This window comes from Pongo pygmaeus, chromosome 8 (genome assembly GCF_028885625.2).
Source record: "Pongo pygmaeus isolate AG05252 chromosome 8, NHGRI_mPonPyg2-v2.0_pri, whole genome shotgun sequence".
Lineage (NCBI taxonomy): Eukaryota > Metazoa > Chordata > Mammalia > Primates > Hominidae > Pongo > Pongo pygmaeus.
Genome location: NC_072381.2, coordinates 2,572,140 through 2,598,662, shown reverse-complemented (window position 1 = coordinate 2,598,662; position 26,523 = coordinate 2,572,140). Strand labels below are relative to the sequence as shown.

General features: G+C 38.9%; 1 protein-coding gene across 5 annotated transcripts in view; it reads right to left on the bottom strand.

Annotated features, from left to right (window-relative positions):
• Positions 1 to 26,523, bottom strand: part of LOC134740135 (uncharacterized) — a 117,579-nt gene that overhangs the window by 56,842 nt on the left and 34,214 nt on the right. Inside the window, exon 2 of one of the 5 annotated variants that reach the window (XM_063669501.1) lies at positions 1,346 to 1,463. The exons of 3 other annotated variants lie outside the window; for them this stretch is intronic. In XM_063669501.1, the coding sequence (XP_063525571.1) occupies positions 1,458 to 1,463 (6 nt within the window). In that variant the 3' untranslated portion in view covers positions 1,346 to 1,457. Of the gene's footprint in view, positions 1 to 1,345; positions 1,464 to 23,857; positions 23,970 to 26,523 lie in introns of all 5 variants that reach the window. One more of the 5 variants, XM_063669498.1, reaches the window with a different exon arrangement.

The window sequence follows — 26,523 nt, the reverse complement described above, 5'->3', positions numbered from 1 at the left end:
CTGGGAGAAGAGAAATAAATTCCCAACTCCAGCCCACTGTAGGCAACGTGTCCCAGCTAAGGGGGGAAAAATTGAAACCTTGACAAACACTTGCGAAGGTCACAGGCTCTCTAGTGACTGAGACCTACTCACATGCCAATAGAAAGCTTCCTCTCCCCCCACAGCCTACCAGCTCATCAGTGGGGTCCCCTCCTTCTGCAAGTGCCCTCCCTATCTTTTTTGGTATACCACTCATGTATTGGTCAAAGTGGTTTATTACAATACCATGTTCATCTAAGCGTGGAGCACTAGGACGTTTGTCCACCTTCACATTTATGATTTGGCCAAGGGTTTCCCAGCCCTTTTCTATATTCTAGTATTAAGAGCAAATGTTTTGCTTAGATTCAGGATTAATTATTTGAACACAAAAGGATTCACAGGCAAGGCTATGAGCTTTCCCTTTCATCACATTATTTGCCACGGTTTCTGATTGTCCCACTTTACTGATACCAAAGTTAAATCGGTGTGCTCAGCCTCATATTCCCAGAGGAAAGTTTCACACCAAAGTTTTGATTAATGGTTTTAGCAGCTATTTTTGATAGTTTCTTTTAAAAAAGATTTCATTGGGGATTGTAAAATTGTGATGTTCTAATACTGTTGGTCCTTCTATAGTTAATTGGAATTTGTCTATAATGAAGGATTTCTTTCCATCAACTATTTGAATGCACTAAAGTAATAGCTCAGAGAAGGCAGGATACCTACTAGCTTTTCTCTCTATTTGTCAACTGTAAGAATAATGATTCAGTACCCTTGGGTCCACCACAACATCTTATACTTCATATAAACTAAAAATGCTTGTGCAAAATTATATTAAATTTTTATTTTTCCTAAATTGTTTGCTAAGCCTCTTCAGTATTTTTTGAATTTCTTCTATCTTCTTCCTACTTAGTGATTTCATTTTCACATGAATGAGTATATTCAAGATTTTTCTATGTGATTATATTTTATAAAGAACCAGACATTTTGTGATTTTCTTACAACTTTACATTTTCTAATATATTAATTATTTGTTTTTAAAATTTTATTTTCCTTTTTTCTTATGCAACTTTTACATAAACTTTTTAATTTTAGAACAATTTTAAAGAAAAAAACCAGTAGATTCCTATATACCCCACGTTCTCTTTTCTTACATTAGTATGATAATTCTTTACATTAGTATGGTACTTTTGATATAAATAATAAATCAATACTGACACGTTATTGTTAACTAAAGCACATACTGCATTGAGATTACTTTATTGCACACCTAAGGGCCTTTTTCTTCTCCAGGATCCTATCTATAACTGTGATGCTGTCTTAGGCTCACCTTGTCTGAGACAGATTCTCAAACTTGTCTTTGATGACCTTGTCATATTTGAGGAGTACTGTCCAGGTGTTTAATACAATGTCCCTCACCTGGTATTAGTCTGCTGTCTTTCTTATGACTAGACTGGGGTTGTGCGTTTTGGAGAAAAAAACTAGAGAGTTAAAATACCATTTTTTTAACATCACATCAACAGTACAGACTATAAATATTGTGTTTTGCTTGACTTGTTTTTCTGTTGCTGTTGTTTTGAGAACTTCCTTATTTTCTGGCACTACAAGATGCTCTGGAATTATCTTATATTTTTTCTGCTTCAGTCCTGGAATCTACCATTTCTTGAAAGTGCGCTGGTTCATTTTATTGGAGAATGGTCTTAGAAACCAAGATGGGTGTTAGGTGTGTTTGCTGATACTGGGGTATTGTTGCCACTGGGTGCTTTGGTTTTTATTTAACGTATTTTTGAACTTAAGAAATATGAGGTGAAGGCTTAGATTGTTTTTATTGCATAAAAATATTTGAAGCTAGAACATATTTCAATGAGTTTCCTATTGCTGCGTAACAAATTACCGTAACCTTATGGCTTAAAACAGGATGAACTTTATTGTCTTACCATTTTAGAGCTCAGAAGTCCTAAATAGGTATCACTGAGATGAAATCAGAGTATCAGCAAGGCTGTGTTCCTCCTGCAGGTGATAGCCAAGCATCTGTTGACATGCCTTTTCCAGCTTCTGTTAGGTTGATGCGAAAGTAATTGAGCCTCTCGATGAGTTCAAATGGCAAGAAGTGCAATTGCTTTTGTACCGATCTGATAGAAGTCACCTGTATTCCTGGACTTGCAGCCCCTTTTCCAATCTTCAAATCCAGCCATGTCTGTTCAAGTCCTTCTCAAGATCTCTTCTCTCTGGTTCTGTCTTTTGGTTTTCTCTTCCACTTTAAGGACCCTGTTCCTGACATTAGGCCCACCTGGATGATACAGAACTATTTCCCCTTCTTACTGTCAGAGGCTTAGCAAACAGTTTCATCTGCAACCCAGATTTCCGTTTGCCACGTTTCCTAACCTAGGAGTAGGTTTTAAGAATTCTTTTGGTAAACATATTTTTGGTAGCCATAACATGCCTGCCATAACTATGTTGGGTATATATTGATATATAGAGGTTTTTTTCATTGTTTTTCAAATACTTTGATATTATTTTTCTGATTTCTTTGACCAAACAATTATTTTGGATCTTTTTAAAAACTTGCTTGTATTTGTAGAAAACTCTCTTATTAAAGAGCTGCAATTAATTTCCAGATTTATTAAAATATGATCAGCAAAAATTGATTTTTTCAGTTTGTGAACATTTGGATTGATTTTATTAGAGCCTAGTACAGAATGAATTATTGGTGGTTGCTTTAAACATACTTTCTACCTAGGAAAAACTTTTAATAGCTTTAAAAATATCTTTATTGTTTATTCGTATTACCCCTGTTTTGTCTGCATGATGATTATTTGTGTGGATATCCAGGGAACTCACATGAAGCTTAGGATAAGCTCAAAGTAATTGTGCCAGAAGAAAGATAGGCAGGCATCAGTGAGCTCCTCTGCTGCTAAACTAAATCCCTGATTTTAGGCTTGTGGATTGCGACAAAATGCAGTTATGTTATTATTATATTAACAAGCTCATAAAAGTTTTGGTGTTACCTTTAAATACTATGCCTTGTGTGATGAATTTGATACTGAATAGAGATATAACTGACTTGAGGGGCAAATGCATTTCATTCGGGATTGAGAGAGCTGCTGTATGACTATGTGCTTATTTTCAGTGGCATAACATCAGCAGTATTTTCCTTAAACCCGCCTACTCCTACCAAAGCTCAGAGACAGAATAATACAAGAAATGTTGTTTCTAAAAAGTGGCATTAATATTTATGATAAATAATTCGTCAAAGTCAGTACTTTTTTTTTTTTTTTTTTGAGACAGAGTCTTGCTCTGTCGCCCAGGCTGGAGTGCAGTGGCATGCTTTTGGTTCACTGTAACCTCCACCTGCCGGGTTTGAGCAATTCTCCCACCTCAGCCTCCTCAGAAGCTGGGACTACAAGTGCGCACCACCACATCCAGCTAATGTTTATATTTTTACTAGAAACGGGGTTTCACCATGTTGACCAGGCTGGTCTAGAACTCCTGACCTCAGGTGATCCTCCTGCCTTGCCCACCCAAAGTGCTGGGATTATGGACGTGAGTCACCACTCCCAGCCCAGTACATTTTTTAAAATGTACTTAAAGGGAAAACCTCTTTTGATTCTAATTTTATTTCACAGACATTGATATTAGAGGTTATTTTATTATTTTGTAGGCATTCCCGTCTTTCGGGACATATTTCTATTTTTGGAAATAAAAAAGGAATAAAGTTAATGGAGTTACAGCTTCAAGCTAATAAAGTTTCTGGAGAACTGAAATATGCTCATATTTATAATTTACACAGATAATATGTGACTAAAATACTGAAGCATATATGCTAAATGTTTTTTTTTCTATGTTGTTGATTGCCTTTTAAAAAGTTAGGACCGTATACCTTAATTACCTTGGCATTTTTTTGTTAACTAAATACATACAGAAATGAAAAATAGGGCCAAAGGAGGAAAAAGAATAAGAGAGAAGGAAGGAGGCTTAGTTCAGACATCTTATTTCACTGAAAGCAGTTGCTGCTGTTTCATATGATAATATCCATTAATTTCTATAACTTTTTTTGCCAAAAAGTCTTGATGAAAGTTGGGTTTACTTTCATCTTAGGGTATGAAGTCGTGTGGCATATTCGTTTTTTAAAAAAACTACTGAAAAGTATCCCTTTTTTTTGTTTTGTTTTGTTTTTGTTTTTCTTTTTGTTTTGTTTTTTGTTTTGTTTTGTTTTACTAATAATATTAGGGGCTAAATGCTCATGTTATTATTCACTCAAACCTAAGCACAGACACACACACATGTGCACACACACCCCACTGTTAATGGTTTCTGGCCATGTTCTTTCACTTCCCTGTATACATAACCAATAAACAGAATGCACAGTGCACCTTTGTGTTAAATTATGAGCCTGGACTAATTTGATTGAAAAATGGTCCATTTCCTATATAACTTAATTTTGTTTAAGTAAGCATGTTATTTCATAAAAATCAGTGACTAGTAAGGCTTAAACTCTGGAAAGGGTTAAAATATTCAGGGAAAATTTTAATTGACATTTTATTTGAAGAGAAACAAATAATAGTTTATGTTAATATGCTCATGTGTTTTTAGTGAATCAACACTCAAATATAAAAACAAGAACTCTCAAAATTTCTCATAATACACAGTCATTGCTATCACTGTAACAAAACATTTGGCAGATGGATGAATATATAATTTCATGATTTTTTTCAAATTAAACATTATTGGGCAACTAATCATCTCTAACTTCAGCATAATTTTAAATTGTTGCTATTTATTGAAGAGTTCTGAATTTTCTCTTATTTTATATGTAGCTTCATATAGTGAAAAATAAGTTCAACCTGTTGGAAAGAAAGAAATAAAATTGTCTTTGCTCACAGTTGAAATGACTAAGTAGAAAATCTGAAAGAATTGACAAAAATCTTCTGGAACTAAATAAGCAATTATAACAAGGTTGCAGGATACAAGGTTAAAGTACAAGTCAATCCTTTTTACCAGCAATGAACAAGTGAAATTTGAAATAAAAAAAGCATAATACTTAATTAACACCCTTCCAAAATGAAATATTTATGTATAAATCTATCAAAATATGTACAAGATCTATGTTAGGAAAACTACAAAACTCAGACAAAATATTAAAGAATAACTAAATAAATGGAACGATATTCCATGTTCATGGATAGGATGACTCAATGTTGTCAAGATGTCAGTTTTTCCCAACCTAATATATAGATTCACCACAATCCCAAACAAAATCTCGGCAAGTTATTTTGTAGATATTACCAAACTCATTCTAAACATTATAGGGAGAGTGGTAAAAGATCCAGAATAGCCAGTACATCACTGAAAGAGAAGAATAAAGTTGAAAGCTAATACTATCTGACTTCAAGGCTTACTAAAATGCTCTGATAATCAAGACAGTGTAGTATTGGTAAATAATAGAAAAAGAGATAATTAAAATAGAATATAGTGTGGAAACAAGTAGAAACTCAACCAACCAAATAAATAAAACAATGAAATTCAAGGCATTGGTGTCTGGTAAGGAAGGACAGTAATTCTTGAGAAACTAGAAACAAACTAGGTGGCCCAGGAAGAGCACAACATCTTCCAGCCAGGAGAGAAATGACCTGGTAATCCAGAGAAGCCACAGAACCCAGAGTTTGCATGGCAATGTACTGAGAAGGAGAGTTCTGCAGAGACAGAATGACTTACATCTAAAGGGAACACACGTTGAGCTGAGTGCCGATCACACACGCATGTGAGAAGATACCAGACTCCAGAGAAAGAACCTGGGAGACTAAGGCAGACTTGTTCACTCTCAACAACATCTTTAGCCTCTTATACCCCAATCTCCTAAAAAATACTTAATAAAATCACAGGTAAGAAATGATGCCTAACTCATTTAGCCAAGATTTTAAGAATGAATTAATCATTACTTAAGAAATTTGACATTTGAAATTAGCATTATGTTGATACATGGCATTAAAAAAGCTCTGATTGGCCTTTAACTTACATCAAAAGTTAGTTTTTCTTTTGCAATATGTTATTGTAAATTTAATAAGAAGTCACCAAACATGACTTTAATCTCAGTGAATTAATAAACATATATAATTTCTTTCTTTGAGGATAATATTTTGTGCAGTGTTACTGGTACTTATGAAATCATGAAATACTTCTCTAAGTTTTTTATTTTATTTGCAACATCATAATTATCTATTTCTATTAATCAATACATTTGTGAGGGAAGAAAGCCAAAAACTTCTATAGAATATTATTTTCCTCAAGCTTCAAACAAACTTCCTATAAGAAAAAATAATAAAAGACATTATATCCAACACAGTATTAGTGTACTTAAGAGGCAGGCCTGCCAATAAACATTAGCTGGTTAAATAAACCCACTAAACAGCCACAATTTTCTCATTACAAAGATATATCGAACAGCATTGCCCTTTAGGGGTTATAGAGAATAGAACTGAACTACTAAAAATGGAAATTTATTCTTCAACATATTGCTGCTTAAATGGGGAATATTCTGATGTCTCTAAGGCTTTTCTGGATAATTTTACCAGTTTATGACCCTAATATTTCAAGGCCACGGAATAGCTTTTCTTTTTTTTCTTCTTTAGAGTAAGTTAGAGTATGTCATCTGTCCTATGATTACCACATCTTTATGTCATGCAGGTTGTTGTCCCTTGATCTAATAAAAATCATGTCACATTATTTAGTAGCGTTTTCTATTATTTGGTGGTATTTGCTAACAAATACATAATAAAGTAATGTACAAATAAAGTTCAATAATAAAGTCACCATAAATTGTTATGCAATTTTCTTTACTGACATTTTTTTTTAATATAAGCATATTGAAAAAGGATTTCTTGGCACTTCTCTGGTCTCTTGTGTATTAAATGGCTAGCACAGTGTTTAATTAAATGTGCCCAGGGCTATGAAAGCAAGATTGCTGTAACAGCAACACATTCATGACAAAATCAAAAGATGGCAACATTCACACCAGAGGCGGCAATACTGAGCCCTGTTAATTTTCTTTATCCTTAAGTTGAAACATTTCTTTAGGTCAAGAGAAGCATATGATTTTATGGATATCATTTAATAATTTAAAAAATTGATTATAACTCTTAAACTTCTTTTATACCTATGTCTTTATTCAAATGACTTTTCATTTTGGAGCTTCTCTGAATGTCATAGAGGTTCTGTGGTGAAGATAATTTTGTTTAGCAAGCATGTCTGATATTCTTTTATGTTTTTAAAATCATAATGGAAATACACTTTGTCTAATTTGATCTTCCCGTTATTTAGTTACAAATAATGCTATTTGTAGCATTCATTATCATGCCTTCAATGACTGCATTACTAATTATACCCAATGACTTGTAGGTTTTGTAGCTATGAGAACTTAAAATTCTATGTGCAGATTCTAGGAAAAAGAATTTTAAGAAGACTGGAGAAGTACTAGTCTCTGCTTAACCAGACACAACTTTTAAAAAACTTAAAATACATGTCATGCTTTTAGCTAATTTCTGAATGTGAGAGTTAATCCTCTTTGATATCTGTAAAGTTTAAGAACTCCTAGTTCACAGGAAGATCTAGAAAATTATTCTAGAGCAAAGACAGACGATGTCAGCATCATATACACAGAACATTCCCTTCAGAGCAAAATGAGGGGGCTATTACTTATCTATAATTGTCATAGAGATATGCAAAATATTAATAAAACTTCTCATATGTAATTAGCTCAATCCCTATCCAACTGGCTTCTCCTCGTTTCTCTCTCAGCCCAGCAAGACCATAGCATTCAAATAAGCAAATCCTGTTCCTGCCCCATTTCTCTGAATGAAATGGCTTCAATGAAGCCTGGCATGGAGGCCCTTCTGAAATGACAAGTGGCTCCACAGGGCTGATCAGCCTGAGGGCAGCATGCTGTTGGAGGCGGTCAGTGCATCCGGCCTCACTGGCATTGGACTCCACTAATGGTCTCTAAGGTCCTCTCAGGAAGAGCACACATTCCTGACTACTCAGACCTAGGTCATGGGAATGGACCATCAGGCCGAATCATTCCCACTGGGCTCACTTCCCTCTCCACATGAGCCACTGCCTCACCATCCACTCTTCAGATATGAGTGGGAACCTCTGTGGGCCTGTCCAGGTGTTCACAGGTGGCCCAGGTACAATGCAGGGAGCCCCAGACAGGGACTGCATTGGCAAGGATTGGCAAGGAGCCCAGGCAGAGACTGTGAGAACAGAAATCTGGGCAAATCCACTCGGACAGCAGCATCTGAATCAGTGCCAGAAAAGCGGACACAGATTTCTTCCCAGCTCAGCAGGCATCCTGCTGTCCGTGATCATGGTATGTGATCCGAATTCTTCAACACCACCAATCCAGTGAGTGTGGAATGCAATTTATCTCTGATCTCCCTTTGCACACACCCCATTGCTGCCTACGTGGTGCCTTTAACAGGATAATAGATTGCTGGGCTTCTTCGTTTCCTGTAAAAATTTGGTCATAATTTTTTGTCCATTTGTCAGTGAACTCTTTTGCATATCATCTTTCAGTTTGTCATTTGTCTTTTCATTTTTGATGGTATTTATTAATAAACAGTAGTTCATTTATTCTTTAACAAACGTTATTGACTACTTGCTATGTCCCATCACTGTACTGTCTACCACTTAGTAAATGCATTACACTAAACAGTCAAAAGCCTGTGCTCTTAAAGAACTTACATTCTTTTGAGGCTATACCAACAATAAAAAGAGAAGTGGCCGGATGTGGTGGCTCACACCTGTAATCCCAGCACTTTGGGAGGCTGAGGCAGGCAGATCACCTGAGGTCAGGAGTTTGAGACCAGCCTGGCCAATATGGCGAAACCCCATCTCTACTGAAAAAAAAAACAAAAAAATTAGCCGAGTGTGGTGGTAAGCACCTGTAATCCCAGCTACTCAGGAGGCTGAGGCAGGAGAATTGCTGGTGTTTGTCAAGGAGTGGTCAAATTCTGGATCTGTTTCCAAGGTAAAGACCACAGCTTTTGCTGAAAGAGATGGGATGCAATACTATATAAGATCAATAAACAAATCAAAGATGAGGCTGGATTTGGGTCCCAATTTATTTTTTGTAATTGAGAATTTAACATTTTGAAGTTCTATGGGGAGAGATGTCTTAAGCTATGGTTTATTTTAATAGCTGTATCTCACTGATGATGGCTTTGTGTGCATGTGCTTGTTGACTCTCCAGCTCCTGTTTGTTTTCCATCTGTGCTAATCCAGCACATCTAAATTGAAGAGTCTCCTCCAGAAATAATGTGCGATTCCTAATGTGGGAAGCCAAGGGTGGTCATGAATTGAGACCACTGCTGTCCATGTGCTGAATGCCTACAGGTGCCCGTCCCAGCACCCTCTCCATTCTCTCACCAGGGGAATTTCTATGGCAACCTGCTTTTTGCTTTTGTCACCTAGCAACACCTCATCCCGGCTTCCTGACTGCACTCTTGGATTCTGTGCCCAAGGTGTCTGTGACACTAAGGTTTGAGGCTCATCCATGTTCAACTTGAAAGGGTGTGGGATGTAACATCTCATGATCAAAACCTTGACCCTTGGGAGCTAGGGTCCACCAGATGAATTCATTTCTCTTCCATCCTTTGGGCAGAAGATTTTGATCCACCATTTATCAGCACCGTAATGGGCCCTAGATGATTGGCATTCAGTTCCTGATGGTGGTGGCCATTTCAATAGCATGATTTACCTAGTATTTCCTGTTTCTGGAATTTTTTCTTAAATTATACCAGTTGGATGAAAACCTTTGTTTTACCCCTGCTTTCTGGAAGGTACTTCAGCTAAAAGATTTCACCTCCAGTTTCCTAGACATAATGTGGGAATGTCAGACTCAGCTCTTCCATGCATGCTCAAAGACCTAGTCTATTGATCATATTGATTATATTGGCATTGGCCTTCAGTGCAGTGCCACCTGTTGGGTTTTGTTGCTATTTTGTGGCCTCCACTCTTGTTTTGGTCATTAGCTTCTTCATTCATTTTTGTAGGTAGAAATTTTCAGGGATTACATTTCTTGTGAGTTTACCAATATATTGATAAAGTATGTTTTATTGATAATCAATTAGTGTTATAGTGAGAATATCTTCTAAATTATCTAGTCTACCATACTAGTTGTATGTCTTTAGTGAGTGATTAAATCTTTGTGCTTTAATTTACTCAACTGTAAAATAAAGGCATTAATTACATTCACTTTCCAGTACTAGTTTGAGAATTAATTGTGTTTGTATGTGTAAAGCCCTTAAGCAGTGCTTGACATATAGTAAGAAAAAAATAAGTATGAGCTATCCTTGTTGTCATTCTTATTATTGTTAAGCATTCATGGAATGAATGATGGGTATGGAGTAGACTTCATATTTGCAGTGATCAAAGGTTTTCAGTGGAAGGGATGTTAAGAAGTTTAATAGCAGCAGGAAGAAAAGGGAATGGTAAAAAATGTGTTAAAAGATACAAGTAAAGCCATGCAAAACGCTGCTCCTTTAAATATATGCAAAAATAGTTATAGTAACTGAATGAATTTAAGTAAGACAACCAAAGAATTAAAACAAAAAAAAGAAGGTGTATTTGAAAGCAAACTGTATTATATAGAGGTTCTTGGCAGTTCTTGGAAACTTTTGATCTGGTATGCATTAGGCTATTAAATAATCTCTTAAAAAACTTTTATTTTAAGTTCAGAGGTACATGTGCAGGTTTGTTACATAGGTGAACATGGGTCATTGGGGTTAGTTGTACAGATTATTTCATCACCCAGGTATTAAGCCTAACCCATTAGTTATTTTTCCTGAACTTCTCCTTCCTTCCACCTTCCACTCTCCAATAGGCCGCAGTGTGTGTGAAGCTGTGCTAAACACTAGCTCTGAACATTTCCAGGAAGAAATTTCTCAGGGGAAGATGTCTAAGCTTTCCTTTGGTAAGGACGGTGACAGCAGCTCCTGGAGGCAAGGGTCTTTTTTCTGTCCACGGTATAACTCCAACACTAGGAGCAGTGCTGGGCCCAGAGCAGGTGTGCACGGGTGATGTTGAATCAATGAACAAACTCCAACACTAGAAGCAGTGCTTGGCCCAGAGCAGGTGTGCAAGGGTGATGTTGAATCAGTGAGCAAACTAATGAGGAAATCCCATGACTCTGTGAGTGCCCTGAAATTTATTTATTGGTTTACTTGAACCAATGAGTACTGTGCTAATCCACCAGTGTATTGATATTCGGTCTCTTAAGGAACTCCCCGACACTGTCTCTCACTCTCTCTGTTTCTCTCTCTGACTTTCTCTCTGACCCACTCTCTGCCTCCTCTTTATCTTTGTTCCTCTCTCTCTCTTCCTTTCTCTTTCTCTCTCTCCCTCTCTGTCTCTTCGTTTCTCTGTTTCTCTCTCCCTCTCTGTTTTTCTCTCTGTCTGCCTCTGTTTCTTTCTCTGTCTCTGTCTTTCTCTCCCTTTCTCTGTTTCTGTCTCTGTCTCTCTTTCTTCATCTGGGTTTGTGAGCCATCCATTACCACACAGCAGACATTGCTCCTCCGACCTCATGCTATCTGGTCACTTCAGAAAGTTTCAGCACAATTCTGAGCCATCTGATCAAAGGACAGGGGGCTAGTCGATCAAATTACTTCTAATTTTATTCAATCTTGCTTCTCACGAATTGAGAGGCACTTTAGACAGAAATCTGAGTTATCACTGGATATTTAATTTCCTCCTGCCTACTGGTTGTGAATTATAGTGTTTGGTTTATTTCAAATCAAACGGGAAACTTTGTTCCACTGACTGAATTCAAGATTTTTACATTTTCATTTAACATAAAACTCTGATCAAGTATTAAGTTAGTAAAAATATATGTCAGGTGCTTTTTTTAATTGTGCAGTCAAAATAATTTTCCTGATGATTTCATTTGCAACAACTTATTTGCTATTCCGCAGACTCTCCCTGTGTTTGGGCATGACAGGAATAGAGACGGCCGTAAGTTACAGAAGAGCCAGGAAAGCCGTCTTCAGCCTTAGCGTTTTCCACACAGAGGGCAAGTCCGTAATCAAAATCCCCTGCTGTCTTAATGGATTCATTCTTATCAAATTTGCAGATAAACTTTATCACCACAACTTTCTGCTTATCTCTTCCATTGTAATTCTTTGTGCTGTATTTATGAGTGACATTTGAATAGCTAAGGATTTTCTTTGAAATTATTTTTCCATTAAGATCAGCAATCACTTGCAAACTGAATTCGTTAAAACTTATTTTGAAAGAGAGTGGTTATATGAATGCAAAAATACTGACAAGAGTGGAGTGTGATTGAACCTGAGTGCTTCTAGATTCCTTTGGAGAATTTTCAATAAAATTTATTTCATTTAGTTTCAGATTCAAATTCAAACCTGAATTGAAATGCTAATCACTAATTTTACTTCTTCAGGGTTAAAGTAATTACATGAAAAATATAGACAATCAACAGGAAAGATTATTTATCCGTTTGAGAAGGGCATAAAAGTGTATGCAATTTTGTTTTCATGACACTGTATTTCACAGATTTAATTTTTTATGTGAATAATAAAATTATGTAGGTATTTTGTTAAAATATGCCAATACTCTTTTTATTTATTTTACTTCCTCTTTATTATTTCTGCTTAAGAAAGCAACACAAGCTTGTAGCTGGAATTACAAGAGATTATATTTTGTTAAAATGCTCATCTGTTTTGTTATTTATTTGTTAGGACATGCAGATTGATTTCCTAGTGTTAATAATAAAACTTGTTTGACTATTTTATTAGCATAGTCACTTTTTTATGAACAGAATTTGGTATAATTTTAACTCATTGCTTTAAATAAGAGGAACACTTTATGTTTTTAAATGTGACCTTTAAAGAGTAAATAAATATATGGTTGCTTCTAAATGTATTTCTATGTGAACCCTACATGTTCTAAAATTTGAAACTTACTTATCTCTTTGTAAGTAGTCATTTTTCAGAGGTAGTCAAGTTTGCTAAAATATCTCCAGGTCTCTAGAGCATATGGCTAAATTCTATCATCCCATCCATAGAGAAATGCCTTGCTTTGGCAATGGGTTTTTCAGTTTTAGAAAACCCAAAATCTCTGTTCAATAGATGCAATTTATGAAATGTCATGGATGGGGTCATATGAGCAGTGGCATAAGCAAAGAATTCCTTTCACATGATCAGGAGGCTGAAAGGTTAATGCCTGACAGATACCACGTGGAAGAAAGCTATTACAAAGTGCTTTTCAATCAATGAGATGTTATTATGAGCCATAGATCCAATTTCTTTTAATCAATGGGTGTTTTTACTACATTTACTAAGAGATATTCTATGGAATTCTTATAGGATATTCTTCCCCAGGCTAAAGGTCATGCTTCCCTTTTTATTCAGATTCTATCATAATGTCCGGTTTTACTCCTATTAAAATATACTTTTTACTTTTCACAACTTTTTATCTAAGGATTTATTGAACACTATGCTTTAAGAAATTATTTGAATACCAACTATGTGCTAGGAAGTGAACTAGGATGGGGCATTAAAATTCCAAACTCTCGAAGACGTTACAGAGTGATGGAGAAACAAGCATTCTTATCCAGCGTCATTCTATACCACACTTTGATTATCTTTTCTCTGGAAGTGAGTAATTCATTCTTCTGGGACAAGGGTGGGTGCAATCTACAGGAAGCCAGGAGACGTGGGGAGCCAGGAATACCTCAAGAGAAGGCAAACTTTGCCAGATTTTGTCAGGTTTAAAAATGGCCAAAACATCCCACACAGGGCACCCCTATGAATGATACAAAAGCATACATTTTATTTATCTTGGTTTCCCAGGCCTGCAAGATTTATATCCTTTATGGTCTTCTGATAATGCATCATTGACTCTCCTTTGCCTAAGCTTCAAATACATAAAATAATCTTGAAGTTATTAATTTACTCTTCAAACTGTTATTAAGCTATCACTTTGGACAGGATGTTATTATGAGTATTGGGGATCCATCAATAATTATAGCTGGGTCTTCACCTTGAAGGCTTTTAAGATCCCTGGGGCAAACGGACAACGACAGTTACAGTTACATACAAAGGGATAAGTTGAATCTCTGCTTTGTCTTTATTGAAATACATAAAATGTATGTGAATGCACATCATACTATAATTCAATAAGGATATTTACACATAATAATAAAGCAGATCATGTGCTTATAGGTAAAAAGGAGGAACATAGCTCAGGATATACTCTCCACACCATACAGACACACAGAACCATAAAGGCCACTGATACAAACACAGGGGTGATTTTACCATCAAGAAACTCTTAGTTAATTCCTTTTATTTTTGTTTATTTATTTTGAGACAGAGTCTCTCTCTGTCACCCAGGCTGGAGTGCAGTGGTGTGATCTCAGCTCACTGCAGCCTCTGCCTCCCAGGTTCACATGATTCTTGCTTTTCAGCCTCCCGAGTAGCTAGGACTACAGGCATGAGCCAATATGCCCGGCTTATTTTTGTAATTTAGTAGAGACAGGTTTTCACCATGTTGGCCAGGCTGGTCTTAAACTTCTGACCTCAGGTGGTCCACCTAACTCAGCCTCCCAAAGTACTGGGATTACAAGTGTGAGTCACTGCTCTGCGCCTGTTAATTCTTTTTAATGTAATGTATAATTATTATCAATTCCATTATTATTTTTAGCTTCTTGAAATGCATCAATGTCTTTGCAAAAATCAAACTTAGAGACACTCTGCAGCTCCAGCATTATTAGATTATGACACGTGAGTTTCAATACGGAAAACAATTCAAAGAAAAAATATAAAACTAATCGGTTGCAACATCTGATCATGTAACATGTCACTGCTATTGACCAAAAATCAACAGCAAACTGAGAAACAGCCCACTGCCAATAGCACAGGAGGATCCTAAAAATAATTGTATCCTAAAGTTATGAAAATGATTATCTTAAATACTCTCCACTAGCAGTGGGCAGCGGTAGTCGAACTATCCCCGTCTTCCTTGGGTTTTTTTTGCAGACATTCTGTGAGGGGTTTGGCTCATGTGAAACTTTAATTCATGGAGTTACTGACGTCTCATGGCCATCTTCATGCATGCATTGTCTTTACATCTCCTCCAACTGCTGTTGAAGATTCATTTTGAAGTAGTTGCCATTTCTCATCTCCAAAATGATGGTGTCAAGAAGATTATGTTTTCTATAAACTTTAAATGGAGGAAATGCAAAGGACAATAGATTTTGCAGGTCTGAAAAGGAAAAACAAGTCTGGCATACCAAACTGAATTAAAATATGAAGGCACAGAAGAAAAATAAGTGGGGTTTGCTGTGTTCTATTGAAGAGTTATCAAAAAGGCATTATAAACATTTTCCCAAGATTATTCATTCATAAAGCAAAGCCAAGGCAACCAACTATATAAGTTAGTTCTGACATTAGAATAATAAAATAGAATATGTGGCAGAAGTCAGATCACAGCGACTGTGCACACCATTCCAATAAGAACACATTTGAATAGGTTTTCTCATGTGGGCCAGGGGAAGCCCCTGAAAGGTTTGAAATAGAGGATTGAGGCTCTCTCCTTCTCACTCTCACTCACACACTCTCTCTCTCTCTCTGTCTTTTTCTCTCTCTCCCTCCTCCCCTTTCTGGCCAGTGAGCTCTATGGCAATCTAGGAATTGGTAATTAGGGGCCTGAAATGAGGTGGGGGTGGCACACATTAGCTTTCGTGTGCATCATCCTCAAGGCATACGTGGAAGATAAAAGCGGAGGCCAGGCGCAGTGGCTCACGCCTGTAATCCCAGCACTTTGGGAGGCCAAGGCAGGCAGATCACGAGGTCAGGAGATGGAGACCATCCTGGCCAACACGGTGAAACCCCGTCTCTACTAAAAATACAAAAAATTAGCCGGGCGTGGTGGCGGGCACCTGTAGTCCCAGCTACTCAGGAGGCTGAGGCAGGAGAAAGGCATGAAACAGAGAGGCGGAGCTTGCAGTGAGCCGAGATAGCGCCACTGCAGTCTGGCCTGGGTGAAAGAGCGAGACTCTGTCTCAAAACAAAAACAAAAACAAAAACAAAACAAAAAACAAAACAAAAAAAAGTGGAAATAGTTGGTTTCCTTATTGAATAAGTGAGTATTGGTGTGGCTAAGTTTAGACAAGTCAATGCCATCATCTGAACCCAAATTTGTCAAGTAATAAAATGCTAGAGTGAAATAAGTACATTTTTAAGTCAGGAAGATAGGATATTTTGTCGCCAGAACTAGGACTTGTGTTTCCCATTGAAGTAGCCGTGATTTTTTGGATTCCTGGGACAATTTAAAGGACCCCAGAGATAACTGAGCAGAAATTTGTAAGGAGATTTCATTGGATGTGTATCTTCCAGCATGCCATGTAAAATATTAATGAAAAATAACACAGAGATTTATCAGATATTGATAGTACAGTCTTAGCTGTTATTCCCCAAAAATGTTTTCCTCACAACACCATTGCAATCCATTTAACAGAAGAGACAAAAAAATAGATATACTGTCCAATATTTTCAGGAATCATTGTATCTGTGTTTCTGCGTGTGTGTGTGTGTGTGTTTTTTTTTTTTTTTGACAGAGTCCGGCTCTGATGCCCAGGCTGGAGTGCAGTAGCATGATCTCGGCTCACTGTAAACTCCACCTCCCAGGTTCAAGTGATTCTCCTGCCTCAGCCTCCAGAGTAGCTGGAATTACAGGCACTCACCACCATGCCCAGCTAATTTTTGTATTTTCAGTAGAGATGGGATTTCACCATGTTGGCCAGGCTGGTCTGGAACTCCTGAGGTCAAGTGATCTGCCCATCTTGGCCTCCCAAAGCACTGGCGTTACAGGCTTGAACCACCACGCCTGACCTGTGTCTCTTTGCTGGTCCCAAATTTTGCCCCATGAGCAATAGTTAGACCACTGTACTTTGAAGATCCTGTATAATGAAATGCAACATGTCAGCTTATCGGAATCATGCAGCAATAGTGCTCATGTCTGAAGAAAAATAATTGGCAAGTTTGCATATGTACTGAGATGGTTGTCTAGAATAGCTCTTTCAACCAACTCATCAGAAGAGCTGGTGAGCTTCTGATTCTGTTTAGAATGTAAGCTGGAATGAATGTTGTTCCCACACTAACCACAAGAAAATAGCAGAATAACTTACAAAAACATAACATTTTTCAACCATCAGAGAGCCAAGTTCTCAATGAAACCAAGCAGCCTGAATTCCAGGAAGAAACAAGACACCGAATGTGCACAGATCCCACACATGGTGGAGCACAGGACACAGATACCCCACCACACAGGGAGGAAGAAGTCATAAAATGTACAGCTAATCAGCAGATGCCCAGCCTAGGTTGGGGTAAAGTATAAAACCCCTGGAAATTCAGACAAAAGCAAGTTTGTGTTTATTTGTAAATTATCTCAAATAGATCCCACCAGGAACTCACAAGAGTGATTGGAGGCAGCACAGTGGATTGGAGAGAGTCTCCTAGAGGTGCAGGTGCAGAGAAGTCAGGAAAGGCATGAACAGGGCCTGGATTCATCTCTCATTTGGAACAAAGATTTTGGGCTGCTGAGGGAAAGACTACGAATCCTGTAGCTCACCGAACACAGCAGACCATTGTTACTACGGAAAAAATAAAAGTCAAAACCCTCCACCCACGGTGAAGGGACTGGAAGTCATCTCAACCTCAGGTTCCTACAGTAGTGCCCTCAGAGGTCGCCTACCACATGGGGAACAGCAGGGACCACTCTCCTAAAAAAGCCCCACAGATAGAGGAACCACAGGGCTGCCACAGTGAGAAGGGGCAAGAGCATTGGGAAAGTACCATTGAGGAGACCCAGAGGCGCAGCCAACTTAAAGGGACAGCTGGACTAGGAAGCTGGAGAGCACGCTGGACACCTGACTCCGGCCCAGCACACACCTGCTAGGCAGAGGTGCTCCACTGCGGGAGGAGGGCAGCAATGGAGAGGCCCCGTGTGGTGAAACAGCTTAAAGGAAAGGTCAGACAAAACATTCAAAATATACAAATACAGCAAAGTCACCCAAGTAACCTCTTAGGGTGAGGTGACTGTGCATCACGCCCCAGTTTCATACTGAGTACATAGCACTATGAGAGAAAGTTGAAGTCTTTCATGCTCTGGCAATTAGCATAGAAATCAGACAATACAAACTAGGCTTAACTACCGCCCGGGCTGACTTCAACCCACACCAGTGACCTGGTAGAAGGGGTATCATCATTCCCAAATGTGCATGCTATTTATTAATATTATAGATTTTAGTGTGCTGAGTATGATGTCCAGAATGCAATAAAAAATTATAACATACATCTAACAAGGACAGAAAGGGGCAAAAATCAAGTAGGTGAGATTCAGAGCAGACTCAACTGCTGCAACAATTTTATTGTAATTTTTAAAAGTAACCAAATGATTATGTTAAAGACTTTAATGAAAATGGTGAATAATATGAATGTATAGTTGGAGGATGTTACTATATAAAGGGAAATGTAAGCATGAGTTGAATAGAAAGGTAGGTGAAGAATATATGCTTTCAAAGATGAAGAATCCCCTCAATGAACCCATCAGTAGAATGGACACAGCAAGGAGAAAATCAGTGAACTTGAAAATAGGTCAATAAAAATTAGACCAATTAAAACAAAATAATTAAAGAATAGTGTAAAAATACTAAGCATCCAAGGTCTGCGATAAAATATAAAGTGAGCTAAAGTGCCTTTGGAATCTAAAAAGAGAGATAAAATGAAATATAAGAAATATTTGTGGAGTCAATAGCCAATAATTTTTCAAAAATAATGGAAGACATCAAACCACAAAACCAAGAGGTAAACTCCAACTCAAATAAACACAATACTATACAACACACACACACACACACACAAAACACACAAACACACACACACACACAAAGACAGAGAGAGAGAGAGAAATGATACTCAAACTGTTGGAAACGGAAAGTACAGATAAAATTTAAGAAGCAGCCAAAAAATCACATGTAGAATTGAGAGATAAGATTTACAAATATAAGAATTTAATATATAACAATTACAGCGTACTTCTCATTAAAATTTATGCAATTGAAAAGAAAATGGCGTAACACCTCTGGAAGACTGAAAAGGAGATTCTCTAGATGGAATTCAATACCTCTGAATATGTTTTCAAATCCCATGGTGGAATAAAGGTGCTTCCAGATGAGGAAAATCTGACAGAATTCGCTGGACCATGTCTGAGCTACAAGTAAATTAAAGGAAGCTTTTTAGGCTGAAGAATTATGATCCCTTAAAGAACCAGAATTAAAACAATGAAAGCAAATACCCCAGGATTGATGTAAACAAAGAAAAATGTACAAGATACATGTTTCTCCAAATGTTATGGCTGTAGATCAAAGTCAGCCCACCAGCCCCAGTGCCCCTAAACTCTCCACATCTCCAGACCAGAGTTAAGTAACAGAATCCCCAAAGTCACAGAGAGAACACTGGGTTTGTAATGAGAGTCCTGCGTATAAAGTCCTCCCCAGTGTAAAACCCCTGGTGCGGTCTAACCCTGTTTGCTCAGATGTACTGTGTAAAATCACCATCTCACCTGCTTGTTGTGAAGATCAAATGCTAGAATACTGAAAGCTTCACGTTCCTTTCTGAAGGTAATTGCCATTATAATTAAGTCAACAAAAGCCCCATGAGCACTGCAGAGGACTTGTTGAAGAGCTGTGCCAGACATGGGTTATTGAACAACAACAAAAAAGAAATCAGAGTTTTACTTCTCTCAGAACAATGATACTTCTAGAGTTACCATAATAAAGAAAATCCAAAGTTAAATTCTGCTGATTCTTCTATGTTAGACAGCAAAGATGTAAAAATACATTTTAGAGTTGAAATTCACGCAAGCTTAGAGGGTAAAAAGACCTAGGTTCAAATGTTACTCTCACAACCTACCAACTGTGTCTGTCGCTTTGGAAAATACTTGAGTACTAAGTCTGAGTTTGCATCCCCTCACCATGGGGTTAAGACAGGTGAAATACTCTGTACCTGGCTAGACGCCCCATACCACATCCTGACTGCTGACAGCAGGAGGTTGTGAATTTATCTACCACAAAAGCAGGTACCACATTGCTGAAGCACAGGAAATGCTTAATTATTGTCTATCAAAGGGACTGAGAGATTGCTGTTAAATATCGTTTCAAGTAGTTAAACTTAGCAGTAAGCTTTATTTCAGGAAAACGTGGCATCGTATTCCTAAGTGATGCTAAATCCTGCAGGTCCCAAAAACCACAGTTAGAACTAGCCAGGTAATGAAGTCTGCCTATTTGGCAAAATAAATTCATAATCCATGGTAGAATTTCTGGAAGCTCTTTGTGTAATGAGGCATTGGTAGCCAAGTCACTCTGTGTCTTGTTTTCTCTTTCGTTCAGGCTTTCCTGGAAATGCAGTTATTAGGTGATCTAGTGGTTTAGTCTCTCTCCTTACAATGGCTATTCTGATGCCTACCTGCTACAAGGTTGATATTTTTAGGATATTTGCAGAGAAGAAATCTTGACTCTTTTCTCAATGGAGAGTGAGCTTGGAAGATGCCATTTCTCTGGCTGTAAAAGACTGCAGCGATTCTAAATACGTGCTGTGAAACTCAAATGAAAAGTCCCTCTGATAGAATCGGAAGAAAGTGTCGTTGTAGTTGGCAGCTTTACTCGTGTTTCTTTTAGAAATTTGTTCAGCAATTAAAAACAATTTTTAAGGCCGGGCGCGGTGGCTCACGCCTGTAATCCCAGCACTTTGGGAGGCCGAGGCGGGCGGATCACGAAGTCAGCAGATCGACACCATCCTGGCTAACACGGTGAAACCCCATCTCTACTAAAAATACAAGAAATTAGCCGTGCGTGGTGGTGGGCGCCTGTAGTCCCAGCTACTCGGGAGGCTGAGGCAGGAGAATGGCGTGAACCCGGGAGGCGGAGCTTGCAGTGAGCCGAGATCGCGCCCCGGCACTCCAGCCTGGGCGACAGAGTGAGACTCCATCTCAAAAAAAAAAAAAACAATTTTTAAAATGATAAAGCTCAGTTTCATTCCATTTAGTTTTTCGTGTAAGTTCTTTGGCCTCACTGTACAATCACAATGTTTTATTTACTGTTAATCTCGACATTGTTAACAACTTACATACGTGTGTGTGCACACGGGTGTGTGTGTACATATTAAAAACCTAAGACCCAGATAAATTGTGATCATATATACACTTCCCTGATAATGTAGTCTCTATCGGAATTTTACTTGGACTGTCTTATGCTTATTAATAATCACGATCAGTCAACAGTCACTTTTACTTTGTGTCTGTAAAATGTGGGTTTCCTTATATCACCTACCTGGTGTCAGAGGACCAAAACTGTTGGGAGAGGTTTTGATCACTTCACCTAGGGTTTGGAGGGGCACCCACTCGGGGTTAGGCAGGATGCTGGCTTCATCTTTGGAGTGAGTCAATGCTGGTGCTGTTTCTGTCAAATGCCCCCAGGTTGGCTGCTCATTGGAAGGCCCTCCTAGAGAGCATAAGGAAGCATGGGACACATCTCTCTGTGCCCAGAAGACCCATGTTGTTTGCTTCTTCTGTGTCCCCTCTCTTCTGCAAACCTCTATAAGAAATGCCTTATAAAAATTGTCCTGGTTTTTTTTTTTGTTTTTTTTTTTTTGATGGAGTCTCGCTCTGTCACTCAGGCTGGAGTGCAGTGGTGTGATCTCAGCTCACTACAACCTCCGCCTCCACGGTTCCAGCAGTTCTCCTGCCTTAGCCTCCCAAGTAGCTGGGACTACAGGTGCATGCCACCACGCCCGGCTAATTTTTGCATTTTTTTAGTAGAGATGGGGTTTCACCATATTGGCCAGGCTGGTCTCAAACTCCTGAACTCATGATCCACCTGCCTCGGCCTCCCAAAGTGCTAAGATTACAGGCGTCAGCCACCGCGCCTGGCCCTGATTTTTACATTTGCTCAAGGAACAGTTGAAAAGATGCTGAAGTAGTTGGCCTTGGAAAACTGACAAAACAAAAGTAAAGACAATCTAACCCTGGGATCACTACAGTAATGAAAGCCCGAAGGTTCTGCTGATTTTAAATCAGGGCTTTGTGCCTCTGGCAACTCCTCTCAGTCATTTTAGTATTAGAGATTCTGCGAGTAAATCCACAGCTGGTTGCTGGGAGAAGGGTGCTCTGTCTTCTGTTACTTAAACTCTTATCGTGTTGGGAACTCGATTTGCCTCCAAATGTATTTTACTTCATGGGGGGCACCTAAAGAATACTTGGTGAGCTTCCCAGGGGTCCACCACAAACATTTCTGTCTCCTGAATAAGTCAGTGTGGTTAATGTGCCCATAAAACAATCACAATGTTTGGAAATATATTTCCATTTTTAGCTGTGACATTTTCTTCTTTAGCTTTTCTTTTTCTGTTTTCTATAATTTTGTAGCTATGAGAGACCATCTATAGTTTACTTGCCTTTTTCTTTATGATTGTGCAGATATAAACCCTATTATTCTTTGACTTCATTCTTCCTTGGAAATCTTCTAAGCCTTTTCTTATGTGGCAGCCCTTCTTGTTGTTTTTATTATTTCAATTATTTCTCTTCTTTTCTTTCTTTTTCCTTTTTTTTTGAGACAGAGTCTCACTCTGTCACCCAGGCTGGAGTGCAGTGGCACAATCTCGGCTCACTGCAACCTCCAACTCCCAGGTTCAAGCAATTCTCTGCCTCAGTCTCCCAGGTAGCTGGGATTACAGGCGCCCACCACCACGCCCGGTTAATTTTTTTTTTCTTTTTTTTTTTTTTTTTTTTTTTTGAGACGGAGTGTTGCTCTGTCACCCAGGCTGGAGTGCAGTGGTGCCATTTCGGGTCACTGCAAGCTCCGCCTCCCAGGTTGATGCCATTCTCCTGCCTCAGCCTCCCGAGTAGCTGGGACTACAGGTGCAAGCCACCATGCCCGGCTAATTTTTTGTATTTTTTTAGTAGAGATGGGGTTTCACCATGTTAGCCAGGATAGTCTCGATCTCCTGACCTCGTGATCTGCCCGCCTTGGCCTCTCAAAGTGTTGGGATTACAGGCGTGAGCCAGCGTGACTGGCCTAATTTTTGTATTTTTAGAAGAGACATGGTTTCACCATCTTGGCCAGGCTGGTCTCAAACTCCCGACCTCAGCTGATCCACCCGCCTCGGCCTCCCAAAATGTTGCGATTATAGGTGTGAGCCACTGTGCCTGGCCAATTATTTCTCTTTTTAACCATTTCGTGTTTTCTATGAATTGGCATAATCACATAGCCTTAAATAGGCATGAACCCCAGGACAACCTCAACTATTTATTTAACTCCAATTATATATCAGGGTCCACATCAGTTGGGGATGCAGTGATGAGAAAGAGAGAGAGGCTTTCTTCTTTGTGCAGATTATGTGGGTCAGAAATGCCCATTGTCCTGGAGACGCGGAAGGTGTCAAGGCTATTTGTTCATGTGAAATGTGGGATGCCTTGGAAATCAGGGGAACCTGTGAGATAAATAGGGACTGCTATGACCGCAGCGCCATGATGGTACCAATGTGACCATTGTCCATCTCACCGCTACAGTGAGATAAACAAGGAAGAAGGGGAAACTGTGTCATGTTCCCATTCTCCCAAGCACAGAAGCGATTGATTAGACATAGCTGAATGCCCTAGAATAAGCAGGGCTCATCTGCTCTAAAGAGGTTAGCTTTAAGTCACGGCACTCCTAATCCGCTGCTTCTCCTCTTGACCCTGGATGAGAAGTCTCATGTGTCTACACACAATGCCTCACCTGGTCCATTCTTTGTTATCACTGCTTGGAGGGACCAGGGACTGGGAAGGACAGCTGCTCACTTCTCTGGCCCCCAAAGATGACAATCAGAGGCACGGGGGCTCACTGCTGCCTATAGTCAGAGAGAGGAACAAAACAGGAGTCAGTCCTTCCTGCTCTCAGGAGCTGCGGGCTAGTGGAGAAGAGTGCCACAAAGAATTAAGGGAACAACTTCAAATCAATGCACCCTCCTGCTCTTCTGCTGGATTCCAAAGCCCACCTCCTCCACGAAGCCTGCTTTGATTTCTCTAATCACTCTATGCCACCTCTGAACCTTCTAATTCTTGCTTATATCACTTTTACAGGATTTACCATACTGTCTTATATTCTTGTGTTATGTTTTCTATTAGTCTAGAAACTCTGTTCTTAAGTCTTCTATTCATCTAAAAACTCATGGAATATAGGAATCTGTATTACTTATTTTTTCATTTATTGCAATATCTACTTAATGTGCTTTTGTAGTCAGGAACCTAATTATCTATGCAACTGTCTGTCTGTCTAGCTATCTATCTGTGTATATATCCATCTAAAGAAGACATTTCTCTACATATATTTTTTGCAACTTGTCTTTTTTTTTTTGAGATGGAGTCTTGTTCTGTAACCCGGGCTGGAGTGCAGTGGCGTGATCTCAGGTGACTGCAACCTCCTCCTCCCAGGTTCAAGCGTTTCTCCTGCCTCAGCCTCCTGACTATCTGGGACTACAGGCTTGTGCCACCACACCTGGCTAATTTTTGTATTTTTAGTGGAGACAGGGTTTCACCACGTTGGCCAGGTTGGTTTCGAACCCCTGACCTCAGGCGATCCGCCCTAATCTTAGCACTCGGCCTCCCAAAGTGCTGGGATTACAGGCTCAACCACCATGCCCAACTTATTTATTGCAACTTTTCTGATGATAGCTCTGTAATTTCCATTTTTAAGGCAAAGCTACACATCAGACTGATATCAGCAGGAAACTTCCTAATCTTTTTTTCAAATGCTGACAAATCACCATTTTCGACTTTAAATATTTTTCCTTAAATGTAGAGCTTTTATGCTTTATTGATATAATTTTATTTAAAAATTATTTTAAACTATTAACAGATGCAAATGAATATTCATGATGTAGGCAGCATATAAAGGACACACAGAGGCTCTGTACCCACTGTGTGGCTTAAGGGATACAGAACTGGAAAAATGGAATTTCCTTTGTAGGCGCTTTCTTCTGCACCTGCTACCGTCTCTTCCCTGAATGGGAGCTCCAGTTATCACTCTTGTGTTGGTTGTTCTCTGGTATTCTCCTCAAGTTTTACCGTGCACATCTATTTTCCCAAGCAATTCACTGTGTAGCTACTCATGTTCTTCATATCATGTAATGAAATCACATTGTGTAGGATCTTTGGGAATATTTTTGTTTGCTCTTGTTCTAATCGAGTGTCTATTGTTTTATTTTCTTCTTGATCTACTTATAGAAAAATTTGTGTTAAATATTTCGTTATGTTAGACTTGTCTATTTTTATTAACAGTAGGTTGAGCCATATGTAATTACTGTTCCTGGAGGTCAAAAGCATTGGATATCTCCAGTTTCATACAGTTAAGCATAACTATCTTGTCAATTCTAGGTATTTCTGTTCCAAGGCTGTGTTAAAAGCCCAGGAGTCAATAACTCTTAGGTTTTCTGAAGAACTGAAACCCTTATCATGTGAGAGCTCTTTTAACCCTAGCCAAGGTTCTGCCTTGAAGTCTCTTTTTGAGATATTAAAAAGGCCACGAAATGCCCCTGGGCCCTTTCAGCAGAGGTGTTACTCCAGACCCTGACCTCCTGCCTTCCCTTCTTGGGTTTCAGCCACCTCTGGTGACAACACACACGTTGGCCTGCCCTCCACTTCTGGGGACCTGGCTTCACTTTCAGTGTTTTATTTCTAGTTACTCAGGTTCAGCATCTCGCATGGCTATTTTCTTTTCTTTTTTGAGATGGAGTCTCTCTCTGCCACCCTGGCCAGAGTGCAGTGGTGTGATCTCGGCTCACTACAACCTCTGCCTCCCCGGTTCAAGCAATTTTCCTGCCTCAGCCTCACGAGTAGCTGGGATTACAGGTGTGTGCCACCACGCCTGGCTAATTTTTATATTTTTAGTACAGACAAGGTTTCACTGTGTTGCCCAGGCTGGTCTCGAACTCCTGACCTCAGGTGATCCACCCACCCCGGTATCCCAAAGTGCTGGGATTACAGGCATGAGCCACTGCGTCGGCCCCGTGGCTTTCTGCTCTCCTTTTGGATTTATTTATTAAATCTTCTTCACTATTTCTCCTATACTAATTTGGAAAGTAGCTGCTTTAGTTCTTATTTTGTTCGTGTTCATCTGCATATTTTGGTTTGAAATTTGACGCAAGGAAATTAAGAACGCTTCTACTCCATGACATCTTCCCAACCTGGAAAAAATTCACAGGGGGTGTGTTTTTCATCCTAGAGGAGCTTCTTGACCTTGAAGAACACATTGGCAATGTTTTTTAAGTTCCCAAAACTGTAGCCTCTGCCGGACATGCCTCTTGCACCTCACACTCAGCTTCTGTGATGTTGCTTTTCCTATGTCGGAAACGGAGTTTAAAAGTTCCTTTCATTAGGGGATGGTGACGGCAAAAACAGTTTTTT